This window comes from Molossus molossus, unplaced genomic scaffold (assembly GCF_014108415.1).
Source record: "Molossus molossus isolate mMolMol1 unplaced genomic scaffold, mMolMol1.p scaffold_m16_p_15, whole genome shotgun sequence".
Lineage (NCBI taxonomy): Eukaryota > Metazoa > Chordata > Mammalia > Chiroptera > Molossidae > Molossus > Molossus molossus.
Genome location: NW_023425350.1, coordinates 66,415,695 through 66,441,440, shown reverse-complemented (window position 1 = coordinate 66,441,440; position 25,746 = coordinate 66,415,695). Strand labels below are relative to the sequence as shown.

At 42.7% G+C, this 25,746-nt stretch overlaps 1 protein-coding gene and 1 pseudogene across 1 annotated transcript; one reads left to right on the top strand and one right to left on the bottom strand.

Annotated features, from left to right (window-relative positions):
- Nucleotides 1-22,121: 22,121 nt before the first annotated feature.
- LOC118630573 lies at nt 22,122-24,354 on the bottom strand (annotated as a pseudogene).
- Nucleotides 24,355-24,989: 635 nt separating this feature from the next.
- On the top strand, nt 24,990-25,353 carry LOC118631237 (biogenesis of lysosome-related organelles complex 1 subunit 5-like). The gene is made up of 2 exons (XM_036263555.1): nt 24,990-25,194; nt 25,313-25,353. Exons 1-2 carry the CDS (start codon nt 24,990-24,992, stop codon nt 25,351-25,353), a joined length of 246 nt encoding a protein of 81 aa, XP_036119448.1.
- Nucleotides 25,354-25,746: the final 393 nt, after the last annotated feature.

Below are 25,746 nucleotides of genomic sequence, written 5' to 3'. Positions count from 1 at the left end.
GTTTCCCAAGTGGTACATCTTCCCTTACAGGGCACAGACCTGCCTGCTGTGTGTACAGAGACAAGGCACATGGCTGTAGGTTAGCTGTTTTCCCTCCACCACTGCCTGGGGGCACATCAGGGCAGGGGATTCAGAAGCCCTCATCTAAGTACAGACTGCACCCACCGAGCTGCTCAGGGAGACGCCCGAGAGGCTGCAGCAGGATGAACAATCCAGAACTGAAAAGTGTATCCAGTGCGCTCACCCTCCAAAATAAGACAGCAGTGGAGTCAGAAAGGCGGGAAGATAAAGGCAGCGGGCCAGGCTGGAGCGCAGGGATGAAGCGGTAGGAAGGGAAGGGAAGGGAAGGGAAGGAGGGAAGGGAAGGGAAGGGAAGGGAAGGGAAGGGAAGGGAAGGGAAGGGAAGGGAAGGGAAGGGAAGGGAAGGGAAGGGAAGGGAAGGGAAGGGAAGGGAAGGGAAGGGAAGGGAAGGGAAGGGAAGGGAAGGGAAGGGAAGGGAAGGGAAGGGAAGGGAAGGGAAGGGAAGGGAAGGGAAGGGAAGGGAAGGGAAGGGAAGGGAAGGGAAGGGAAGGGAAGGGTGCAGGACGCAGGAGCAGGCACAGCCCAGCAGGAGGACGCTCCTTTGGAGAGGGCTGCTTACCGCGGGGGCTTTCCCTCACAGTGCAGGGGCTCCTGAAAGTGAAACTGGGATTTTCTAAGGGTTCTGAAGGGGTTTGCCCTGGGGGCAGAGATGTTCCACTTAGGGGTCCACACTGACTTACAAACAATCCCCTCCTACTTTTAGGCCGCGCTGCAGTGGGCCCCAGCTGGCCCCGAGTCCCAGCCTGGGCCAGGGCTTGACGGAGCCCGGCTGTGCCTGGCGGAACCAGACCCCATCTGCCTCCTCATCACAAGACAGGAGCGGAACACGGCTCCCGTGGGCCCAACACGGCTCCCGTGGGCCCAGTGCTTCCCAGGCACCACCTCCATGCTGGGAGCCGTGCCTTCCTGATAACAGCCTGATAAGGCAGATGTTAGCGACCCCTTTCACAGGTGACAATAGGCTCAGAGTGGCTCTGTGGCAAGACGAAGTCACACAGCATTTAATAAATTGGAGAGCTAGGATTCAACCCCGGGGGGCCTGGCTCCAGCGCCTCACCTCCTCCGCACGCGGGAGCCAGAGGTAGCCCAGCTGGGCCTTGACGCTTCGAGGAGAAACAAGACTGTGAGTTTAGAGAAAAGCTTAGGGGAAGGCCTGTGCAACCTGGTAAAAGGTCTAAGTTATTGGATTATTTGAGGGGGAGAAAAACCAAATAAGTAAAGTTGGTTCTTTCAGACCAAATAAACCCAACTACACAGGAGAAGAGGTGAGGTGGGAGGGGATTGGGGGAGACCAAGTGGACAGGTATGATCGCTCAGTAGTTAGGGCAGAGGCTGGCATCTGGCAGACCTGGGCAGCCTGTGTGGCCATGGTCAAGTGACCCTGGCGATTTCCCTCCATTTTATTGATAGGTAATCAACATATAACATTGTATTAGTTTAAGGTGCACAGCCTAATAATGTGATATATGTACACATTGGGAAATGATTACCACAATAAGTCTGGTTAACATCCATCACCTCAGGTAGTTAGTTTTTTTTTCTTGTGACAAGAACTTTTAAGATCTACTCTCCCACCCTGGCTGGTTTTTCTCAGTGGTTAGAGCGTAGGCCTGCGGTCCAGAGAGACCCGGGTTCGGTTCCCGCTGAGGGCACATACCTCCATTGCAGTTTGTCCCTGGCCCTGTTTGGGTCGTGCGGGTGGTGACCACTCAATGTGTCCCTTTCACGTTGATGTTTCTCTCTCTCTCTCTCTCTCTCTCTCTCTCTCTCTCTTTCTCCCTCCCTCCCTCCCACTCTATCTGAACAAAAATTGGAAAAATGTCCTCAGGTGAGGATTAAAAAAAAAAAAAAGATCTACTTTCCCCCCGTAGGTGTCGCTTAGTGGCTGAGTGTCGACCCATGCACCAAGAGGTCGCCAGTTTGATTCCCGGTCAGAGCACATGCCCAGGTCGTGGGCCAAATCCCCAGTGGGGGGCATGCAGGAGGCGGTCAATTGATGTTCTCGCTCATCGATGTTTCTCTTTCTTCCTTCTTCTCTCTATAAAATCAATAAAGAAAAAAAATTTTTTAAGTAATGAATAAATAAAAGATTACTCTCTTAGCAATTTTCATATATGCAGTACAGTATTGTTAACTATAATCTGCATGCTGTACAGTACATCCCAGGATTTATTATTTTATAATGGGGAGTTTGTACCTTTTTAACATCCTTTGCCTAGTTCCCTCACCCCCCACCCTGGCCTCACCAATGATCTGTGACCTGCTTCTAAGAGTTTAGGCTTTTTTAGATTCCACCAATAAGATCATACAGTGTTTGTCTTTCTCCGTTTGATTTATTTCACTTAGCATAAGGCCCTCAAGTTTCATCCATGCCGTTGTAAATGGCAGGATTTCCTTACTTACGTGGCTGAATAACATTCCATTGTATATATGAACCACTTCTTTATCCATCCATCCATAGATGAGCGCTGAGGTGGTATCCCTAGCTTTGCTATTGTCGTTAATGCTGCAGTGAACATGGGGGTGCAGATATCTCTTTGAGACAGTGATTTTGAGTTATATGCCTAGAAGTGAAATTGATGAATCATCTAATCATTCTACTCTTAATTTTTGGCGGAACCGTCATACATTTCGCATGGTGGCTGTGCCAGTTTACATGCCCACAACAAGGGCTCCCTTTGCTGCACATCCTCGTCAGCATTTGTCTCATGGTTTTTGATGAGAGCCGTTCTAACGTTTCCGAGGTGATATCTCACTGGGGTTTTGGTTTGCATTTTCCTGATGATTGGTGATGCTGAGCACTTTTTCACGGACCTGTTGGCTATTTGTATGTATTGTTTGGGAAAATGTCTATTTTGTTTCTCTGCCCAATTTTTAATAGAATTGTTTGGTTTTTTGCTGTTGAGTTGCATGAGTTCTTTATATCTTTTGGATATTAACCTCTTAACAGATATCTGATTTGCCTGGTTTTTTTGAACAACCTAAATTTCACCCTCACTCAAGACCAACAAAAGAATGTTTCATTAGCCTTGGAAATTCTAGTACTGTTGAGCCTTGAACAGCACAGGGAATATAGGAGCACCAATCCCGCATGGAGTTGAAAATCTAGTATAAATAGTACTTTAACCAGGCCTGGAACACAGCAGGTACTCATTACATGTAATTATCCCATTAACCTTCTAAAGAGGACAGAGTTTTTAATTTTTTGCTTTAAATTATGAAATACGTCAAATATAAGGAAAGTACTGAAAGTGATGTAACAGATGCCCAGATTCTTCTGTCAGGTTTACAAATTTTAACATTTTGTCAAATTTTCTTTAGATTTTATATTTCATAAAAAATAAAATGTTAGTATTTACTTCACCCTCATTCCATCCTGACCTACCACTGACCACTGGCCACCAAGGGAGTCCCTCTCCTGGAGTTTGTGGAGTCTACTTGTTTAGGTTTTTATATGTTTGTACCTGTAACACTTTTATTATATAACTATGTACTTATAAATAATGATATACTAACAAATAAAATATAGCATTATTTTGCATGTCATTTTGTTTTTTATAAAAGATGTCAGATTGCATGTACACTTAAGTAATTTGTTTATGTCATTGAACATCACACTTTTGTGATTTATTCATTGATACTTGTGGATCTAGTTTATTCATTGTGTTATTTCATGTGTCTCCATTTATGTATCCACAGTATTGTATGAAATCTAATTTCTAATTGCATTCCAAGCATCTGACCCAGAGAGTTTGTAATATAATGCACAGAGGATAGATAGGTTTATTAATATAACACGTACCAGACAGATTTCACAGCTGTAGAAAGAATATCAAAACATCTAGCTATGAGTATCTAATGAAGGTTGATGTGTTAGGGAAAATTCATTTAATCAGTGTTTAGCTGTTGTCATAGCAAACAAACATTTTACAAACTGAGCCAAAGAATCTAGAATTGTGGTCTCAAATAACAAGTTTCTTAATATGTACCCCTTTCTCTGTATATACACCAAATTCTAATAAAAGATAAAAATGAAAGTTGTAAGCTTATCAACTGGCTAAAATCCTGCACATTCCAAAGTAAATTTGTTTATTTATTTAATCCTCACTCGAGGACATTTTTCCATTTTTTGTTCAGATAGAGTGGGAGGGAGAGAGAGAGAAAGAAAGATCGACGTGAAAGGGACACATCGAGTGGTTGCCACCCGCACGACCAACCAGGGCCGGGGACAAACTGCAACTGAGGTACGTGCCCTTGGTGGGAACCGAACCCAGGTCTCTCTGGACCACAGGCCAACGCTCTAACCACTGAACCAAACTGGCCAGGGCACCAAAGTAAATTTGAATATGTTCTATCCAGATATACACTGCAGAATTCATGGACTATAAACTAAGGGCCTTTCCCTTACATTTTCTTACTTCAATTAATCTGTACATCATAAAAGTTCTAAGTACAACACTTACCCTATCATGTAAGTTAGCAAAATAAAACTGAACAGCTAAGAAACGTCAATCTACATCCTTGCTATATGTGGTAGTGAACACATGAAATGAATCATCACTCATTCTCATAATGTCTTTCAACTGGCAGCCTCTAGACAAGGCAAAACTCTAGACGAACTGATACAACATCTCTTCATTCTTGGGGATGAAAAAAATATATGTTGATTCTTCTCTAAGAAAATATATATTAATAAACATTCAAAGGAAATATATGTTGATAAAGAGTATATTAATTTTTAATATAAGACATATTTTTAAATATAATAAGCCTGTGCTTTATTCATGCCCAAAAAACTAAGCTTGATAGACAAATTTATGACTCTACTTTTTTTTGAGATTCTTTTAACATTTATTACCCTTTTCCTAGCCCAAAGCATTCCCCATTTCACAAAAGGCTAAGTGGCTGGTCCAAGGTCGCAGTGATGAAGCCAAGATTTACACGAATCGCCCTGGCCGGTTTGGCTCAGCGGTTAGAGCATCGGCCTGCGGTCCTGAGAGACCCGGGTTCGGTTCCCGCTAAGGGCACGTACCTCGGTTGCAGTTTGTCCCCGGCCCTGGTTGGTCGTGCGGGTGGCAGCCACTCGATGTGTCCCTTCACGTCGATGTTTCTCTCTCTCTCTCCCTTCCTCTCTCTCCCTCCCACTCTATCTGTACAAAAAATGGAAAAATGTCCTCGGGTGAGGATAAAAAAAAAAAAAAAAAAAAAAAAAAAAAAAAAAAAAGATTTACACGAATCTGTCTGACATCGCTTTATTCTAGTTCCTTATGTACTTATTTTTTTAAATGTGAAGTGTGAACAGAAAGTCACTGACTGGACTCTCGTCCCCGTCTCATATTTACTAACTATGTTCCTCTTCCCCTCCTGGAGCGTCTATTTCTCTGTCTGTAAAATGGGAAGATTGAACTGAATGATCTCTACATTTACCCAGAAGGATTCTTTTTTTAAAATATTTTTTATTGTTTTTTTTTTTTTTAGAGAGAGAGAGAGAGAAACAACATGGATGTAAAGCCAGCAACCCAGGGATGTGCCCTGACCTGGAATTGAACTGGGACCTCTCAGTCCATGGGAGGACGCTCAATCCACTGAGCCACACTGGCTGGGCCAAAGAAGGATTCTTAACCAGATATCTTAGACAAAAGCAGTCTTGGTTCCAACTGTGCACTCATGTTCCCCCTCTTTAAAAAACGTTCATGTAGCCCTGGCTGGTTTGGCTCAGCGATTAGAGCATCGGCCTGCGGTCCAGAGAGACCCGGGTTTGGTTCCTGCTAAGGGCACATATCTCGGTTGGGTTGTCGGGGTGGCAGCCGCTCCACGTGTCCCTTTCACGTTGATGTTTCTCTCTCTCTCTCTTCCTCCTTCTCCCTCCTACTCTCTCTGAACAAAAAAAAAAAAAGGAAAAATGTCCTCGGGTGAGGATTAAAACAAACAAACAAACAAAAAGTTCATGTAATTATATTATAGGTAATTGGCTTTAAAAGACAAATAATGCTAAAAGGCATGTAATTACAAAAAGAGGCCCTTGCTCTGCACACTCTTCTGTCCCTAAAAGGAAATCTGGTGACCAAGCTAACGCCTTCCAACTCATGAGTTTCATTTCCTGAAATCCATCTGTTTTTCTATATTATAAATATATATTGCTGTCTCTTGATTTGTAAATATTAGACATTATCTATTGATTTTTTGTTATGGGAGATGAGGGTTTTTTTCCACATTTATACAACCTTTTCTTTTTTCTCATTCTTAGTATTATCATCTCTAATTTTTAGTTGTGTTCATGCAATGTTTTTATCATTATTGCTTTGTATGTACTGTTCACTGCTGAGTTAAGTGTACTGTACATTTGTTTTAAAACAACCAAGACTGTTCCTCCCCATCTTGTATTGGATACCACTTATTCTTTTTTCTTATTTACTCGATTGTTTAGTGAAGCAAATATCCTAGCAGTTTCCTGACATACATTTTCCTGATACCTTGAAATTTTGTTACTTTCATACATGATTGATTAGATATAGAATTTTATGCTGGAAATTTTTCTCACTGTCTTCCATGTTGCTATTAAGAAGTGAGATGGCCTGGCTGGTGTGGCTCAGTGCACTGAGCATCATCCCATGAACCAAGAGGTCCCAGTTCGATTCCTGCTCAGCACACGTGTCCAGGTTTCGGGCTCGATTCTTGGTGGGGGGCATGCAGGAGGCAGCTGATCGATGTTTCTCTCTCACATCAGTGTTTCTCTCTCCCTAAAAAATCAATATAAACATATTTTTTTAAAAAGAAGTGTTATGGCATTTTGATCACAACTTTTTTGTATATGGTCTTTTCTTCCCCTCTCTGGAAACTGTTAGAAACAACTTTTCACCTTGGTTTTCTGAAATTTCACAATGTGAAATTGGTTTAGGTCATTTTTCAAATGAGCTTTGCAGTAGAAAGAAACACATTATTATTATTATTATTATTTTAATCTTCATCCGAGGACATTTTTCAATTTTTTGTATAGAGTGGGAGGGAGAGAGAGAAAGAGAGAGAGAGGGAAACATCGATGTGAAAGGGACACATCGAGTGGCTGCCACCCGCACGACCAACCAGGGCCGGGGACAAACTGCAACCGAGGTACATGCCCTTAGCGAGAACCGAACCCGGGTCTCTCCGGACCGCAGGCGGACGCTCTAACCGCTGAGCCAAACCGGCCAGGGCGAAACACATTATTTTTGACACATTTTCTTGTATTAGTTCTTTCACATTTTCCTCCCCATCATTTTATCTGTTTCGTCTTTCTGGTCCTCCTATTATCAAAGTATTGGACTTTGTGGATTGAATCTCTAAGTTTGTTTTTTTTTTTAATTGCTTCTTTTCAGTTCCTATTGCTTTGCCTTTTATTGTTTGTTTTATATTCTTTTTTTTTTTTAGGTAATGTTCTACATTTCATTTTTTCGATTTCTACTTTTTAATTTTGATCCATCCATCTATTATTAAATATTTAGGTTTTTTTCAATTTTTGTTACAACAAATCTCCAATTTCTGTTCTCTATAACTCTGTGAAAATTCCTATACTTCAAAGTTTCTCTGAGTGATAAACCTAAGAGTGAAAGTGCTGGGGTTGGGAGGTTGTAGAAATTAAGCATCTTCATCTTCACTAGATATTGCCAAATTGTCTCCACCATGGTTGCACCAATTTACATTCCCATCAACAGTACAGAAAAGTTTTTTGGCCTTTTCCTTACTCGTGCTTGATATTATTATTGTTCATTTTTGCTAATCTAGATATGAAGTGATAGCAGTTGCTTTCATTTTCATTTTCCTTACTTAAATAACGTTTGTGTCCTTTTATAGGGATATTGGCTTATTAATGTGTTTTGCTCATTTTTAATTGAATTATTTGTCTTTATTTTATTAATTTGTAATAGTCTTTTCTTTTCTTTTTATAGATTTTAGAGAGAAAGGAAGGGAGAGGGAGAGAGAGATAGAAACATCGATAAGAGAGAACATTGATTGGCCGTCTCCTGCATGCCCACACTGGGGATCGGGCCCACAACCTGGGCATGTGCCCTGACCAGGAATCCAACCAGTGACCTCCTGGTGCATGGGTCGATGCTCAACCACTGAGCCACACCAACCCGGCTGTAGTCGTCTTATATATTATAGATAATGATCTTTTTGTTGTTTCTATGCATTGCAAATATATTTTCCTAATCTGAGATCTGTTTTTGAACTTTGTACTTCCTGGTTTTTGTCCCACATTCTTTTTTTTTTTTTCATTTTAATATGGTAACATATTATAAGACCTTTATGGTTTGTATTTTTCTGTGTTGATCAAGAAATTTGGCCCTTACATTATATCATAAAAATATTTTTTACAAGGTTTTAAAGCTTTGCTTTTCACACTCAGTCTCTATTCTCCCTGGAATACTCTTATGAATGGTTTGAGATAAAGGTCAACTTTTACATTTTTTCCACATGGAAAGCCAATGGTTACAGCACCACAGACCAAATCCTTTACCCACTGATGTGAACAGCCACCTCCAACATTTTTATGTGTATCTTCTGGGCCCCATTCTCTCTTCCATTGGTCTATTTCTATTTAAATTACTGCAGTTTATAAATCATGATATTTGAAAAAGCAGGTACCCCCTTACCCTTCAGCAAAACTGTCTTAGCTATTTTAGGTCCTTTACTTTCATATACATTTTATAATCAGCTTGGCAAGAACATGTGGTTGACATTTAGAGTCACTGAATCTTGTATATTACGTGGGGAAACTAACATCTTGAAGCTTGAGCTTTCCTGTCCCATATAATGAACCTCTGAGAGGAAGTTTCCCTCAGAACATACGGCAGATCTAGTCTTAATTTAATTTTTCGATGAATCTCAATACAGTTTTCCACAGTAGCTGCACCAAATTATATTCCCACCAACAGGGTACAAGGGTTCTCTTTTCTCCACATTTTTTCCAACATTTGTCCTCTTGTATTTTTAGTAATAGCCATACTAACAGGTGTGGAACAGTATCTCACTGTGGTCTGATCTGCATCTCCCTGATAATTAGTGATGTCAAAAATCTTGTCAAGTTCCTGCTGACCTTTTCATTTTGTCGATGGTTTCCTTCACTGTACGGGCGCTTTTTAGTTCGATGGAGTTCCATTTATTTATTTTGCTTTCGTTTCCCTTGATTTTGGAGTCAGAGCCAAAAAAAATTACAAAGACCAATGTCAAGGAGCTCACTGCCTATGTTTTCTTATAGGGATTTTATGGTTTCAGGTCTTACATTCACGTTTTTAATCTTTTTTGTGTTGATTTTTGTGTATGGTGTTAGTGATCTAGGTTCATTTTTTTTTTTTTTTTTTTGGCATGTAGCTGTCCAGTTTCCCAACACCATTTATTTATTTGTTTGTTTGTTTATTTATTTATTTTTATTGATTTTAGAGAGAGAGGAAGTGAGAGGGAGAGAGGGATAGAAACATCAATGAGAAAGAACATCAACTGGCCACTTCCCACATGCCCCCACTGGGGATTGGGCCCACAACCTGGGCATGTACCCTGACCAGAAATTGAACCAGCAACTTCCTGGTGCATGGAACCACTGAACCACACCGGCCAGGCCCCAACACCATTTATTGATGAGACTGTTTTATCCCCATTGTATATTCTTGGAATCTTTGTTGTAAATTAATTGTTTATATATGTGCAGGTATTTCTGGGCTCTCTATTCTGTTCCATTGATCTGTGAGTCTGTTTTTATGCCCATACCATACTGTTTTGATTACTATAGGTTTGTAGTATAGTTTGAAACTAGGGAACATGATACCACTAGCTTTGTTCTTCTTTCTCAAGATCCCTATGGCTATTTGGGATCTTTTGTGGTTCCTTACAAATTTTAGAATTATTTGTTCAAGTTCTGTAAAAAAAAAAAAAAAGCCATTGAAATTGCATTGAGTTTGTACATTGCTTTGGGTAGAATAAACTTTTTAACCATATTAAGCCTTCCAATCCATGAACATGGAATATCTTTCCATTTATCAGTATTTTCTTCCAACAATGTCTTACAGTTTTTAGTGTCCAGGTTTTTCTCCTCCTGGGTATTTCTTTCTCTCTCTCTCTCTCTCTCTCTCTCTCTCTCTCTCTCTCTCTCTCTCTCTCTCCTGATTTTAGGGAGGGAAAACGAGAGAGAGAGAAACTTTGATGTATGAGAGAAACATCAATGGCTGCCTCCTGTATGTGCCCCCATCAGGGATCAAACCCGAAACCTAGGTATCTAGGTATGTGCCCTGACTGGGACTCAAACTGGCAACTTTTTGGTGCATAAGGACAATGTTCCAACCAACTGAATCACAGCAGCCAGGGCTATTTTTTCTTTTTGATTCAATTGTAAATGTGACTGTTTTCTTGCTTTCTCTTTCTCATTGCTTGTTATTTGTATATAGAAACACCACAATTTTCTGTATATTGATTTTGTAATCTGCAATTTTATGAATTCATTTATTCTAAGTTTTTTGGTGGAGTCTTTAGAATTTTCTATATATAGTATGAATCATGTCATCTGCAAATAATGACAGTTTTACTTCTTCCTTTCCAATTTGGATGCTTTTTATTTCTTTTTCTTGCCTAATTTCTGTGGCCAGGACTTCCAATAGTATGTTAAATAACAGTGGGCTTGTCTTGTTCCTGATCTTAAATCAGCATTGAGTATGTTAGCTGTAGGATTGTCATATATGGTTTTTATTACTTTCCTTCTATAGCCACTTAGTTCAGAGATTTTACCATAAATGGATGTATTTTTCCATCATGAGTCTTTTAATTATGGAATTAACTCATTATTATTATTATTTTACTTTTAAATTACTGCTAATGTACAATATTAAATTACTTTAAGTGTACAACACAGTGATTAGAAATAGATGATGGATTTTGTTAAATGCTTTTTCTACCTCTTCAGTAATCACTTTAGTGGTCAATGGTCTAAATACACCAACTAAAAGACAGAGATTGTCAGAATATTAGGGGGGAAGGGAGACTCAATCATATGTTGTCTAGAAGAAATTTGTTTTTGTTTTTATTTATCTTTATTATTGAAAGTATTACAGATGTCCCTCCTTTGAAAAGGAGTATTACATGTGTTAAAGGGGTCGATTCTCCAAGAAGACTGAACAATCCTTAACAGAGCATCAAAATATATGAGATAAAAACCAACACGGAGCCCTGGCCAGTTTGGCTGAGCGGTTAGAGCCTTGGCCCACGGACCAGAGAGCACGTACCTCTCTCGGTTCCCGCTAAGGACATGTACCTTGGCTGCAGTTTGTCCCCGGCCCTGGTTGGGGTAGTGTGGGTGGCAACCAGTCAATGTGTCTCTTTCACATTGATGTTTCTCTCTCTCTTTTCCTCCCTCTCTCCCTCCCGCTCTATCTGAATATAAATGCAAAAGTGTCTTCGGGTGAGGATTAAAAAAAAAAGAAAGAAAAAAAAACCAACAAGGAGAAATAGATATATGCTGTATGATAGTTAGATGTTTCAACATCTTTCTTAACTAATTGATAGATCCAGTAGGCAGAAAATCAGTAATGAGTTAATTAACCAGAACAGCACTATCAACCAATTTGATTTAATTGACATTTTAAAATGTTCCATCTAACAACAGCAGAACACACATTGTTCCCAAGCTCATATGGAACATTTACCAAAACAGACTACATTCTGGGCCATAACACACACCTTAACAATTTAAAAATAATATAAATCATACACAGTATGTTCTCAGACTACAATGGAACTCAACTAGAAATCAATAACAGAAAAATATCGGGGAAACCTTCAAATATTTGGAGATTAAACAATGCACTTCTAAATAACACATGGGTCGAAAATAAGTCTCAAGAAAAAATTTTCAATGTTTTGAACTAAATGAAAGTGAAAACACAACTTCCCAAAGTATGTAGGATACAGCAAAAGCAGTGTTTAGAGGGAAATTTGTAGTATTAAATGCATATATTTAAAAGAGAAAGAAGATATAAAATCAATAATCTAAGCTTCCACCTTAGGAAATAAGAGGAAGAAGAACAACTTAAGTAGGCCTAAACAAGCAGAAAAAAAAAGAAATAAAAATTAGAACAGAAATCAATGAAATTGAAAACAATAGAGAAAAATCAATGAAACTAAAAGTTGTTCTTAGAAATTATCAATAAAATTGATAAATTTCTAGGCAGGGTAACCAACAGGAAAAGAGAGAGGACACAAAGTACTAATATTGGAAATGAAAGAAGGTTCATCTCCACTGATCACATGCACATTAAAAGAATACCAAAGGAATACTGTACATGAATGGGGCCGCTTGTGTGTGAAAAGCTAGGGCATTTCTCCTCTCTCTTAGTCCTGAAAATAGCAGGCTTCCAACTTCCCACACCTTATCCTCTCCTTCTTCCCAACATACTCCTTTTATCTGACGAGAAAATCATGTAATCTCACTGGGCACCATTTTCCCCCATATTTCAGCCCAATTACCCTAAATTCTCCCCACTCTAAAAAAGAGGTAAAGAAGCCTCTCCCCCAATTTTATAAGCTTTAGGTCCCACAGGACCCCTACTTGCTTTGTATGCCACACGGAAAGGTCTGCTCACGTCCAGGGGCAGCGGGAAGAAAGACAGGCAGAGTGAATTTGAAAGATCTGGTTTGATGAGCTAATTTTATTTTTCATTTTCAATAATGTGCTTTTGAGAATAATAAACATAAACACAATTCCTAGAATGTAAGAACTGGAAGAGATTAACCTTCTCAAGTTAAAAGTTAAAATACAGAAGCACAAAAGGACAAGAACAGACAATCCACATCTAAAGAAGAAAAGTCAACTGATTAGCAGAACTACAGGGGAAAAAACTCAACTTCAGTAAACATCAAAGAAAAAAAGTAAAAGTATCCCCATTTCTTACTATCTCAAAATAACACTGTCTCACCCTGGCCAGTTTGGCTCAGCAGTTAGAGCATCGGCCCACAGACCAGAGAAGCCGGGGTTCGATTCCTGATAAGGGCACGTGCCTCAGTTGCAGTTTGTCCCCAGGCGTGTGGGTGGCAACCGCTTGATGTGTCTCTCATGTGGATGTCTCTCTCTCTCTCTTCCTTCTTCTCTCCCTCCCACTCTTTCTCAAGATAAATGCAAAAATGTCCTCGGTTGAGGATTAAAAATAAATAAATAACACTGTCTTGTTTTTACACCTGCTGCTGACCAGGGTTCAGTGAAGCAAGCAGTCTCACATGCCGACCAACAGTGAGCGTTTGTCAAGTTTTTAAGAGGACAATTTGGCTTTCAAAGCCATTTCCTTCTGAAAATCCAGTCCAAGAAAATAATTCAAAATGCATAAAAAGATATATATGCCAGTATGTTTATTTGTTTATCATCTTAACAGTCATGTGGGTTTTTTGGGGTTTTTTGTGTTTTTTTTTTTTGGTACGTGCCCCTAGCAGGAACTGAACCGGGACTCTGGTCCACAGGCCAACGCTCCAACTGCTGAGCCAAACCGGCCAGGGCAATCATGTGGGGTTTTTTTTAATACTCCCCGAGGACATTTTTTCCATTTTTTGTTCAGATAGAGTGGGAGAGAGAGGGGGGAAGAGAGAGAGAGAGAGAGAGAGAGAAACATCAATGTGAAAGGGACACATTGAGTGGCTGCCTCCCGCCCGCACAAGCCAACCAGGGCGGGGGACAAACTGCAACCGAGGTCCATGCCCTTAGCAGGAACTGAACCCGGGTCTCTCTGGACCATAGGCCGACGTTCTAACTGCTCAGCCAAACTGTCCAGGGCAGTCATGTGGTTTTTATACGTCATAATATCACTTTATTTATTTATTTATTTATTTATTTATTTATTTATTTATTTTTTCCTCACCAGAGGACATTTTTTTTTTTTTAATCCTCACCTGAGGACATTTTGCCATTTTTTGTACAGATAGAGTGGAAGGGATAGAGAGGGAGAGAGAGAGAGAGAGAAACATCAATGTGAAAGGGACACATCGAGTAGCTGCCACCCGCATGACCAACCAGGGCCGGGGACAAACTGCAACCGAAGTACGTGCCCTTAGCGGGAACCGAACCCGGGTCTCTCCAGACTGCAGGCCGACACTCTAACCGCTGAGCCAAACCGGCCAGGGCATATAATATCACTTTAAAATATGGAAATAAAATGGTCAAAGGGTACAAACTTCTCATTACAAGATGAATAAGCTCTGGGGATGTAATGTACAGCATGGTGACTATAACTAACAAAACTGTACTGTGTTTGAAAGTTGCTAAGAGAGAAGATCTTAAATGTTCTCAAGTCACACACACACACGCACACACACAAATTTAACTCTGTGAGGTGATGAATATGTTAACCAACCTTACTGTGGTAATCATTTTACAATATGTACATATATCAAATCACATTGTACATTTCTTAAATTTATTCAATGTTCCATGTCAATTACATCAATAAAGCTGAAAAATTTTAATAAATAAAATATGTAAAACACAAACTGTTAGAAATATAACAATTAATGAAATAATAAAGAAAATGGTAAATCCACAAAAACATTCTGAAAACTTACAGTTCTTTCAGAAATTAACAGATAAAGTAGATAAAAATAAAAAATGTAGCAGGTATGGATAATATATTTTACTAAGCTTGATTTTATATATAGAATTTTATACTCAATCATTCATTCAAAACTAAGCTTAAAGTTATATACAAAATCAAACAACTATGAGGTATCACCTCACACCTGTCATAATGGCCTCCATCAACAAATCATCAAACAACAAGTGCTGGCGGGGGTGTGGAGAAAAGGGGACTCTAGTACAATGCTGGTGGGAATGCAGACTGGTGCAACCACTGTGGAAAACAATATGGTGTTACCTCAAAAAATTAAAAATTGAACTGCCATTTGACCCAGTGATTCCACTTCTAGAAATATACCCTAAGAAGCCTGAAACACCAATCAGAAAGAATATATGTACCCCTATGTTCATAGCAGCACTATTTACAATTGCTAAGATCTGGAAACAGCCTAAGTGTCCATCAGTAGATGAGTGGATAAAAAAGCAGTGGTACATATACACAATGGAGTACTATGCAGCTGTAAGAAAGAAAGACCTCTTATCCTTTAAGATGACATGGAAGGACCTGGAGAGTATTATGCTAAGCGAAACAAGCCAATCAGAGAAAGACAGATAACACATGATCTCACTTATTTGTGGAATATAGTGAACAACAAAATAAAAAGCTGATGAACAAAACAGACCTGGAGAGATAGAAAAGAGTATGGTTCAGACTGACAAACCTCAGAGGAGAGGAGCAGAGGGGAGGGATGAAATGAACCAAAGAACTTATATGCATGTATGCGTAACCAATGGACATAGACAACAATGCTTGGTGGGGGGTGGGATAGGGAGGAGGGTGTCTTGGGAAAAGGAGAAACATCTATAACAAAAATAAATTAATTAAAAAAAAATAGACCCAGAGACATAGAAGTAAGGTACAGACTGACAAACCTCAGAAGAGGGGGGTGGGCAGAGGAGGGAAGAGATAAACCACAGAACTTATATGCATGTATGCGTAACCATGAACATAGACAACAATGCTGGGGTGGGGCAGGATTTCCAGGAGGGTGTCAATGGGGGTAAAAGGAGAAACATCTGTAACAACAACAACAACAAAAGTTCTATATAAAATCAACCATCAATCAAAAGCTCAATACATTCCAAAAAACATAAATACAGTCCACATTCTCAGACCACAGGACAATACAATTAAAAGCAAATGGGAAAATCTATCCACTTCAAAAACCGTAACACCTTTTAAGCACTCTTAGCATGGATAAGAAATTAAAAAACTGAAATTATATTCTATTTAGAAATCTCTTTGTCATAATGAAAAAGTAAATATGACCTAAATGTCTAATTAACTGGGGACTAAATGAGCAAAATATAAACATAATGTTAAACAGATACCAGGTAAGACTCATGAAGAATATGTTACATGTAAGAGGAATGTGTATGATGTAAGAATTTTTAAAAGCAGGCTACAAAAATGAATGGGAAATATGATGACAATGATGAGGAAAAAATTAAAAATACATAAGTATAGGATTGAAACACAAAAGACAAAAAATAATACAAAATGTTAATTAAGAGTGATTATAGCCCAAATTGGGTGGTTCCGTTTGCTGGGGTGTCCTCTCATACTCCAAAAAGGTTGTGGGTTCAATTTCCGGTCATTACTAGGTTGTGGGTTCAAATGGGAGGCAACCCATCAATGTTTGTCTCTCTCTCTCAAAAAAAATCAATAAACATATCCTCAGGTGAGAATTTAAAAAAAAAAAAAGAGTGCTTATAGTTCCATATTGCCACTATGAGCAGTTATTTTTTCTTTCCTATTTTCCAAAATATTTTTTAACCTAAAAAAAAGAAATCAAACATTTTTAGGTTAAATATTGATTGTACACAGGCAAGGCGGGTTTCAGGGACTAAAATCACGAATTCAGTGCAGCGCCCAGGCACCCACTGCACACACACCGCCCTTGCTGGGTCTGATCAGCTCAGGACTCCTGCGAACAGCCAAAGTCCATGATTCATATCACCAGAAGAAAACGGCTGGGACTAGTGACTTGTTAGTGGCTGGCAGCAGGGCACGTTTTGACCAAGAGGCTTTCATTCCAAGCACCACCACGGTCAGCATAAGAACGGAACGCAATCCCTGACTAGACCAAAGGACCCTCGGCGAGGCCCGGCTCCTGCAACCTCCCCTAGTGCCCCGAGGCTTCCCCTGTGCCAGGCCGGCCGGGTCCCCTGCGCGCGAGGCTGCACCGGCCATCCAGACCTTCCTCCTCACCGCGACCTGGGCATCCCGCGCAGGAAACCAGACACTCCACCTGCCCCAGGGCATCCCGAGCACCCAACCCCGTCTGCTTCCTGCCGGGTGCTCCCCTCCGAGCTCAGGCCCCCTCTCGGGGCCGCAGGTCCGAAAGGTCTAGTCGTCCCCGCCGGGGGACCAGTAGGCAGCGACCCGGTCAGCCCCGGGCGGTGCTCCAGGCGTCCCGGGGACGGATCTCGAGTCCGGTACCGCCAGATCTTCAGTCGGTCTCTTCGTTTTCCTGACAAGTTGAGGGAAGGAGAGTTGGGAGAACTCAGCCTGGCCCAGAGAAGTAAAGTTCTAAAACTTGGGTTCTTCTACCCACCATTAAAGCGTTGGCATTCCAGCTATTTCCACGGACGGTGCATTGCACAGGTGCGTTGGGACCGATTAGTAGATACCGAGGGATTGGGGGAGGTCAGGGGTCTACCCGAAATACCCTCCCGCCCTATCCTGGGCCAGAAACTCCTTTTTTTATTGAAGTCATTTGCTCCCCTGTCAAAATGGAAATCGCGCTCTATCCGACGCCCATCCCACCAAAGTAAGCTCGGTCGCCCAGGAAAGCAGGACTCCACGGGGCCTGCAACAGGACAGGAAACTCGGGAGTCGGGAACCCTGAGAAACGCGAGGGCGGGGCTGGGGCCGGAGCCGGAGCCGGGGGCTGGGCGGGGACGTGAACGGGCTGGTGCCGGTGGCTGGGAAGCAACGTGCACAGGCGTCAGTTTCGCGTGTGGCCCCGCGGGGGCTGAGCGCCGACTCCCTCCCCAGCCCTCCCGGCCCCAACTGAAGCCACGACGCCGCCTGCTGGACAGACTGCGCTCGCCTTTCATTCGGGGCGGGCGCTGGGGGCGTGGTCGGCGTGTCCTGGGCAGCTAGTCCCCTCGGTCAGGGCCTCCTGAGACACCTGTGACAGGCTCCTCCTCCCTGGGCCTCTGTTTTTCTTCCTCTATAAAATAAATATGTCTCTGAATTCACTTCCAAGTCCCGATTCTAGATCCTTCCTTTCCCTCCCCTTACCAGGGGCCCTCAGGGGCTTCTTTCTCTTTCCCCTCACCCCATGGCCCTGCCCACCCCACTCTGGGACCCGTTTCTGCCGCGGCGCTGCACGCTGAACTCTGCTCTGCGGGTGCAGCTGCGTAAAGCCAGGGCTGGGCCACTGTTTCGTGGGGGAAGAGAGGAAATGTGCTGGCTGCTGCTGATCGGGGGCTTGCAGCGCGCAGAAAACTAACTTCCGGTGAGACCTGGTGGGAGGGAGCCAGGACTTGGGTTAATCAGGGTAGGTCTTTTAGACCTCTGCCAAGGCTGGCCCAGAGAACTGTGCAGAGTGAACAACTGAGCAGGGGAGGGAGTGTAAACTCCTTACACAGGCTGCTGTGAACCGGCCCCCACCTCCCTTCTAGCATCAACCGGCCTAATTGGTGCAGTTCCCCAAGCCCACTAAGCTGCTTCTGACCACTGTGATTTTGTAACAGTGCCTGGCTCCCCACCACTACTCCACCAAGCCGGCTTCTTTGCCTCCTTTAAGACTGAGTTCAGGCACCCGGCCCTCGTTGCCCTGCTCACCTTCACCAATCCCACCCCCCTGTGCCCCTAAGGATGTCAACCTGGGCTGGGCTCGTTTTGTGCCTGTCCTAGCTGCTCCCACCACATCCTGGCACCCCTGTGTGGGTGGTATCACGTGTGCCTTTGCCCCCACTGCTGGGGTGTCCTTCCGCACAGGCACCTGCAGAACTGGAATTGGCAGGCCATGAAGTAGGACACCAACTGCAAACCCCACAAGCCACCCAGCTCCGAGTGGCTCCTCTCCACTTCACAGCCACAGGGTGTGGGGTGGAGGTATGGAAATGTATTCTCTGCATCCCAGGAGGGAGCTACGGGGAGAGAGGAGAGCCTATTTCATGGCGCTGCCTCTGTACACTGTAGGAACATCCCAGATTGTCAGTGTGCCTCAGTGTCTGATGTATGGAGGAAGCAGCTCATTTCTCTCCTTTGCTAACTGGAAAAAGTGAAAATCATCCTGAGAAATTCTCTAATCCCCTTCATTCTTCCACCCCAACCCAAAGAGAGAGAAGGAGGAGGAGCTGGAAGAGGAGCTGAGGAGGAAGGGAGGGAAAAGGCCTTGGCTTCTCCGTCTTCTCTTCTTTCCTTCCCAAGCTCATCCTTTTTTATTTTGTCCTCACCTAAGGACATTTTTGCATTTATCTTCAGGTAGAAGAGAAGGAAGAGAGGGAGGACGAGAGAGAAACATCGATGTGAGAGAGACACATTGACTGGTCATCACCCACTGGACCCCAACCAGGCGGGGGACAAACTGCAACCTGCGCTTAGGGGGAACCAAACCCTGGACTCTCTGGTCCCTGGGCCGACGCTCTAACCACTGAGCCAAACCGGCCAGGGCAAACCAAGCTCATCCTTTTCTGCTTTCCTTTCTCCAGGACCACCCTCCCCTCCTCCTATTCCCAGAGGTGAGAACTCTGATCAATGGGTCCCTGTGCTGCAGGAGGGGTTGGAGCCTTTTCAGCACCCTCGGCCCTGGTGGTTAGCTGGTGGAAACAACTGCTCTGCCCGCTTACAATGTTTCCATTGCTTGGTTCTCCAGCTTCCACAGCTCACCCCACAAGTACCCAAAGAGAACTGCTCAGATCCCCTCGGAAAGTTGGGGTGGGGAAGGGGGGGCTTCCCACCTGCAAGGTCACAGTTTATAAAACGTGAGAGTGAAAAGCTTTATGGTTGAATTGAAGTTACTTCATGAATCCTCAGCCAGGGTAAAAAAAAAAAATTTTCCACTGACTTTTTAAAGTTTCTATTTGGGGTAAACTGTTTCAAGACAAACTGAATTCTCTGTCTGTCTGTCTGTCTCACACACACACACACACACACACACACACACTATAAAGATGAAAGAAATGAGTTTTTTGACAGGTTTATTGTATTTTGTCTCCCAATGTTTTTTGCCAGAGACATAACTTGAATATAACAGGACTCAGGACGGCTCATGAACTAAAAGAGCTGAAGGCCCACTTGGATGTTGAAATTAGTGCACACCAGCAAGACCACCTCCCAGGGCCTGGGCAAATGTTCTTAAGCTCTTGTTTCCCAGACATCTGGACAGGCGCACAAGAAAGTGTACAAATGTTCTGTGTTTTTTTAAGGTTTCATAGTAAGCTAGTCTTCCCCTCTGCTTTTTCGAAAGTGTACAGGGCCTGTGGCCAGTGGATATGGGCCGAACCTAGACCTTACTCTTGCACATTCTGCAGCTTTTCTGGGCACTTCGAAACATCAGGACAGGTAATCAGAGTAGATGTGGGCAGAGTCCAAAACTGAGGAAATTCTTATTTTTTATTGTTTTGTTTTGTTAATCCTCACCCGAGGATATTTTTTTTCCCATTGATTTTTAGGGAGAGTGGAAGGGAAGGAGAGAGAAAGATCAATGTGAGAGAGACATATGGATTGGTTGCCTCCTGCCCTCCATCAAACCTTCAACCCAGATACATGTCCTCGACCTACATGCCCGTGATGGAGAAGCAAACCCAAGACCCTTCAGTGTTAAGGCGGACATTCTAACCACTGAACAACACTGGCCAGGGCTGGGGTAATTCTTTATACAAATTTGAACACTGAATTTATTTTTTTTAATAATAAAAAATTTAAAAAACAAATTAACCCACAGAAAACAACTTTCATGTATATAGATCTTAAAGTGAGTGAAGTGGCTGTGTTTGTTTGTTTTTCTTTCTTTTCTTCTTTTGTTGTTTTTTGTTTTGTTGTTTTTTTTGTAAAAGAGATTTGAGATGCTACGCTATTCTGATCAAAAGTAAAGTTTTGTAGTGGGACCAGAAATTACTTATCAGACCCTCCCAAACCCCACCCTATGTAGACCTGATTCTGCTGGGTTGAAAGTTCCAGACCTGCTATGAGGTCTGGAACCACTGACCAGACCACCTGGTGTCCTTCCTGCAAAATGCAGAATGTGCAGCCATGAACTGAGGGCGAGCCTGCAAGCCCTGAAGAGCAGGCCCCAATCCCAGGGGAGCAGGCGGTCCAGCACCCGGGATCTAGGCTAACAGCAAAGTTTTCACTTCAGCTATGAAGGCAGGAGGAGCAGGTAGCTTCCTCCTCCTGAAGGGGGGTGGATTCTCACTCCCTGTTAATCTGCAGTGACCAGGCCCCGGTGGTCCCAGGTAAATGTGAATGGTGAAAGTGTGAGAGCCTGTCCTCAACCTTGGTGTTCCCCAACCCCCACTCCACCCAACCCAGCCTCAGGACAGGCTACCTAAGAAAGTCTTCTCCCCACCCCACACTTGTCTGGTCAATGGTCATCAAATTGGAGGAGCATCCAATGGAGCGTGTCAATGTGAGATAAAATGTCTTTATTGTACCTGCTTGTGGTTTAGCTTTGTATTTTAAAAAAGGAAATAAATTTGAAAAGTATTTGTCATCATAAAAATAACACAAACATTAAAACATTTATTACCAGGTAAGAAAGAAAAGAAATTAGTAATGCACAATTGTTGGAAAGAAACCAGGTTCTCTAAGCACCAATAAAATCTGTATTTTGAATGATGTGAATTCTGGAATGCAGTACCTAGTGTATGGAAATTACATTGTTGACACCCAACATAGCAGCGGGCAAAGAATGTACACATGCACTTTGCAGAGAGGTCAGGTGAATGGCCAACATATGACAAGATGCTCACTCTCAATCTTAATTAGGGAAATGCAAGTTTAAACAACAATGCGATACCAACTCATACCTATCAGATTGGCAGAATTGAAAAGACCCACAAAACCAAGAGTTACAAACCATGTGTGTAAACAGAAACTCAACAGCCACAGGATTGTTTGCTTGCTTGCTTGCTTGCTTGCTTTATCTCCTGGCTTTATTAACTAGCCACAGGCTACCCAGATGAGAACATTAGTCTATTCCTGTAAGTTTAGTTTTTAAAGTATGATTACCATAACCTAGCTAAGTACCAGCTGTATATGTTAACATATTTCTTTCCATAGGAATCTGTGTTTTAAAGGTTACTGAAGTGTAACATAGCCAGAATCTATGATTCCATATAGATTTCCAGATCAGAAAATGTTTTATCCTTCCAACTCATTTTAACATCACTATCAATACACAAATAGTAAAAGCAGATTGTTTAGCAAAAAGTTTCCCTGTAAAATCCAAATAGTCGTAGCAATGTCTCTCTAGTTTGGTTCTGCTTATGTAAAATGTTACCATGTGGGGAAGCTGGGCAAAAGGTACAAAGGATGTCCTATATTATTCTTCCCCGTTTACGCTGAGGCTATAATTATTTCAAAATAAGTTAAAATTAAAACGAAAATGAGAGTATGAATTGCGGCTCAAAATTTAAAACAAAATCCTGAATGGCTTTAGGAGAACTTGAAAGTCACCTGACAGACGTGATGCCTCAGTCAGGGGGACCATGAGGCTCAATGAAAAAGGCTTATTTATGCATAACACTCATTACTAACTAGGCAGAGACAAACACTGTATGGTCTTGTCGCTTCTGCTCTCCCCAACTCCCACACCAACAAGGCTCTGAATTAGCTTCAGCTACCAAGGAACCATGTAAGGGGGAGAAAGGCCCCCCTAATTTTTTGAAAACCCAGCGAGAACACTATGCACGTAACTTATTTCGGTCACGCCACATTTGAGGCTCACTCACAACTGCACAATCCCGGGCAAACGGTCTGCCAGGGCTCTGCCGGGGCTCGGAGCTGGGTCGGGATCCTCCCCTCACCGGGTTTCATCTCGGCCCTCCGGACTGCACCGGCGAGTGGGCCTGGCTCAGGGCCAGCTTGTCTTTCTCCTGCAAGACCTGCTCTTCCCATAGCGCCGGGTCGGCCTCATCGTCGGTGAGCAGAACCGGCGGACACTTCTCATCGAAGAGCCGCTCCTCGGCCTCCGAGTGCAGCGGATGGAGCCCGCCGCGCAAACGCGCGGACAGGCGGAGGAACTCGTCGTGAATGTCGCAGCGGCGTCCCCGAGCCCCCAGCACCCACCAGCGGCCCGCGAAGCCCAAGACCAGGATCTGGTCCGGGAACGCGATCCAGCGGGTTTGCAGGAAGCGCCAGCGGCCCGGGAGAGGCTGGCCTGGGCGTCGTGGGCGCCCCAGTGAGCAGAGGCCCAGATGTCCGCAGCCCGGGCATCTGCTGCAAGTGCGCTTCCGAGCTGCGGGGCCGCGTAGCCCGCGCCAGCAGAGGAGGGCCCCCGACTCCTCGAGCCGCGTCTCCTCCGAGGCCGCCGCGCCGCCCGCCACCCCGGTGCGCGCCCCGCCACCAGCGCGCCTCGCGTCTCTGCGAGTCTCCGCGTAGCCCCGGAGCAGCGCGGGCCCAGGCGCTCCGGCTCCCCCGCTCGCCTGGCGTCCTGGCCGCCGCGTCCTCTGCCTCTTCGCGGCTTCGCGGCCAACGTAGCTCAACAGCTATAGGTTTGAAGAAAACCATATGGTTCGAGACAGTTATTACTCTGAAGGTCAACATCCTTCTTAAGTCCGTCCTCCTCCAGGCCGACACCCTAGAGAAGATCTTGTACGTGGACTCTAGAGAATATGTATAAGGCTATTCTCTGTAGCATCTGTCCACAGCAACGAACACTAAAACGGCCTCAAGGTCCATCAATAGAGAGATGGATAAATACACAGTAGCAGTTGTGATTCGATGTTATTGCTCTTGCATAGGTAAAATACACTTAACATATTAGCCATCTGAACCATTTTTAAGCGTACAATTCAGTGGTAGTAAGTAAATTCATATTACTGGGCAACTATCTCCAGACCTCTGCTCTTGCAAAACTGAAACTCTGTAGCCATTAGACAGTAACTCCCCAGTTCCCCTAACCCCAGCCCCTAGCTACTACCAACCTACTTCCTGTACCCTATGTACCTTATATAAGTAGAATCACATACTATTTGTCTTTTTGTGACTGGCTTATTTCACTTAGGAGAAGGTCCTCAAGGTTCATCCATGTTGTAGTATATGTCAAAATTGACTTTCTTTTTAAGACTCCATTGCATGGATTTACCACATTTTGATTATTCACTCACTCGTCCATCACTGAGTACCTGGGTAGCTTCCACATTTTAGCTATTATGACTAATGCTACTATGAATATGGGTGTGCTCCTTCATTCAGTTTTAACTGGACATCAAACACTTTCCTTATAAATAGTTTTAAAGTGTATAATTTCCATGTGTTATAAATATTGATATTTTAAAATAAAACTTTTACATCACTCTTTATCATAGATTATAAATAAATAATATATCAATTTTACTTCAACTATCACCCATTTTTAAAGTACAAGAACAAGCCCGGCCAGTGTGGTTCCGTGGTTGAGCCTCCTCCCATTAACCAAGAGGTCACTGGTTTGATTCCAAGTTCTGGGCTCCATTCCCAATAGGGGGTCTGTAGGAGGCAGCTGGTTGTGGTTTCTATCTCTCTTTCTCTCTCCCTTCTGCTGTCTCTAAAATCAATTTTTAAAAAATCAACAAAAACAAAGGTATGTTTTCTTTATATATAAGTTCTTTCACTTTTGGAAACTTTTTATTATTATTTTTTTTCTCCTTGAGCATATAAATTCTATCCACTTCCTCCATAGAATTTTGTTCTAATATAATAGGTTCTTGTGCTTGAAGATCTTTTCTTGATCATTCTTCTCTTTCATAAATGAATATAAATTGAAATTTTAACTTCCTATAACGGTAAATTTCTAAGTATTAAAAAGTTATTTAGATTACACTATCTTTACAACTATTAGCAGTGCACAGTTGTTCAAAAATAACATAAATAAATTATCAATCTCAAACATTAATTATTAAACATAGAAAGTAACCGTTGGTGATAGGGTACTGTAGTTATGCGAGACGCTACCATTGGGGGAACCGTGAGAGGGTAGTTCCGGATCTCTCTGTACTATTCTCTTAACTACAATGTCAATCTACAGTTGCATCAAAATAAGAAATTTCATTTAAAAAGTAACTTTGTGAGGAATCCAGCTCTTAAGAAGTTGGATAGGTCTGGAGCGTGATGAGCGGCGGAGGGACAGAGACCACCGTGGATTGTGAGGCCTCCAGGAGCAGTGGCAACAAGAGGGCCTCTCTGGGAACCGCCAGCTCGCCAGCTCACCTCATTATCAAGGGTCTTGGAGAAATTTATTCAAAGCTGTTAGATCCCAGACCAATTATTCAAGACATAACTCATTATTTTGTGAAAGAATTTGAAGAAAAACATAGTCTTCAAGACCTGTGAGTTCTTGAAAATTTGATGAACATGGTCCATGAAACGAATGAACATATTCTTCCCAAATGTAGAAAAACAGTGTAAGAGAGTTTAAACCACGTTCTCCAGAGATTGCAAGCAGCTACTGACTTTGTCTGCAGACTCCAACTGAGGGAGCAAGAACAAACCAAAAAGATTCATAACGACCATTTAATAGCTTGTGGGAAACAGCATACAAACCATTGGGCAGATTCCATGAAAGAACACAGTAAACAGGCTGAAGCGGATGAAGAGCACAGAAAAGCTGTGGAGTCCCGCCAGTGTGGCTCAGTGGATTGAGCATTGTCCTATGGACCCAGAGGTCCTGGTTTGATTCCCAGTTGGGGGCATGCAGGAGGCAGCCAATAGATGTTTCTCTTTCACATTGATGTTTTTTATCTCTCTCCCTTCCTCTCCCTCAAAAAAAAAAATTAATAAAAACATATTTTTAAAAAGCTATGGAGAGGCATGAAGAACAATGTGATGAGATGAAGAAGGATCTAGCACAATTTTCAACCTTTTAAGA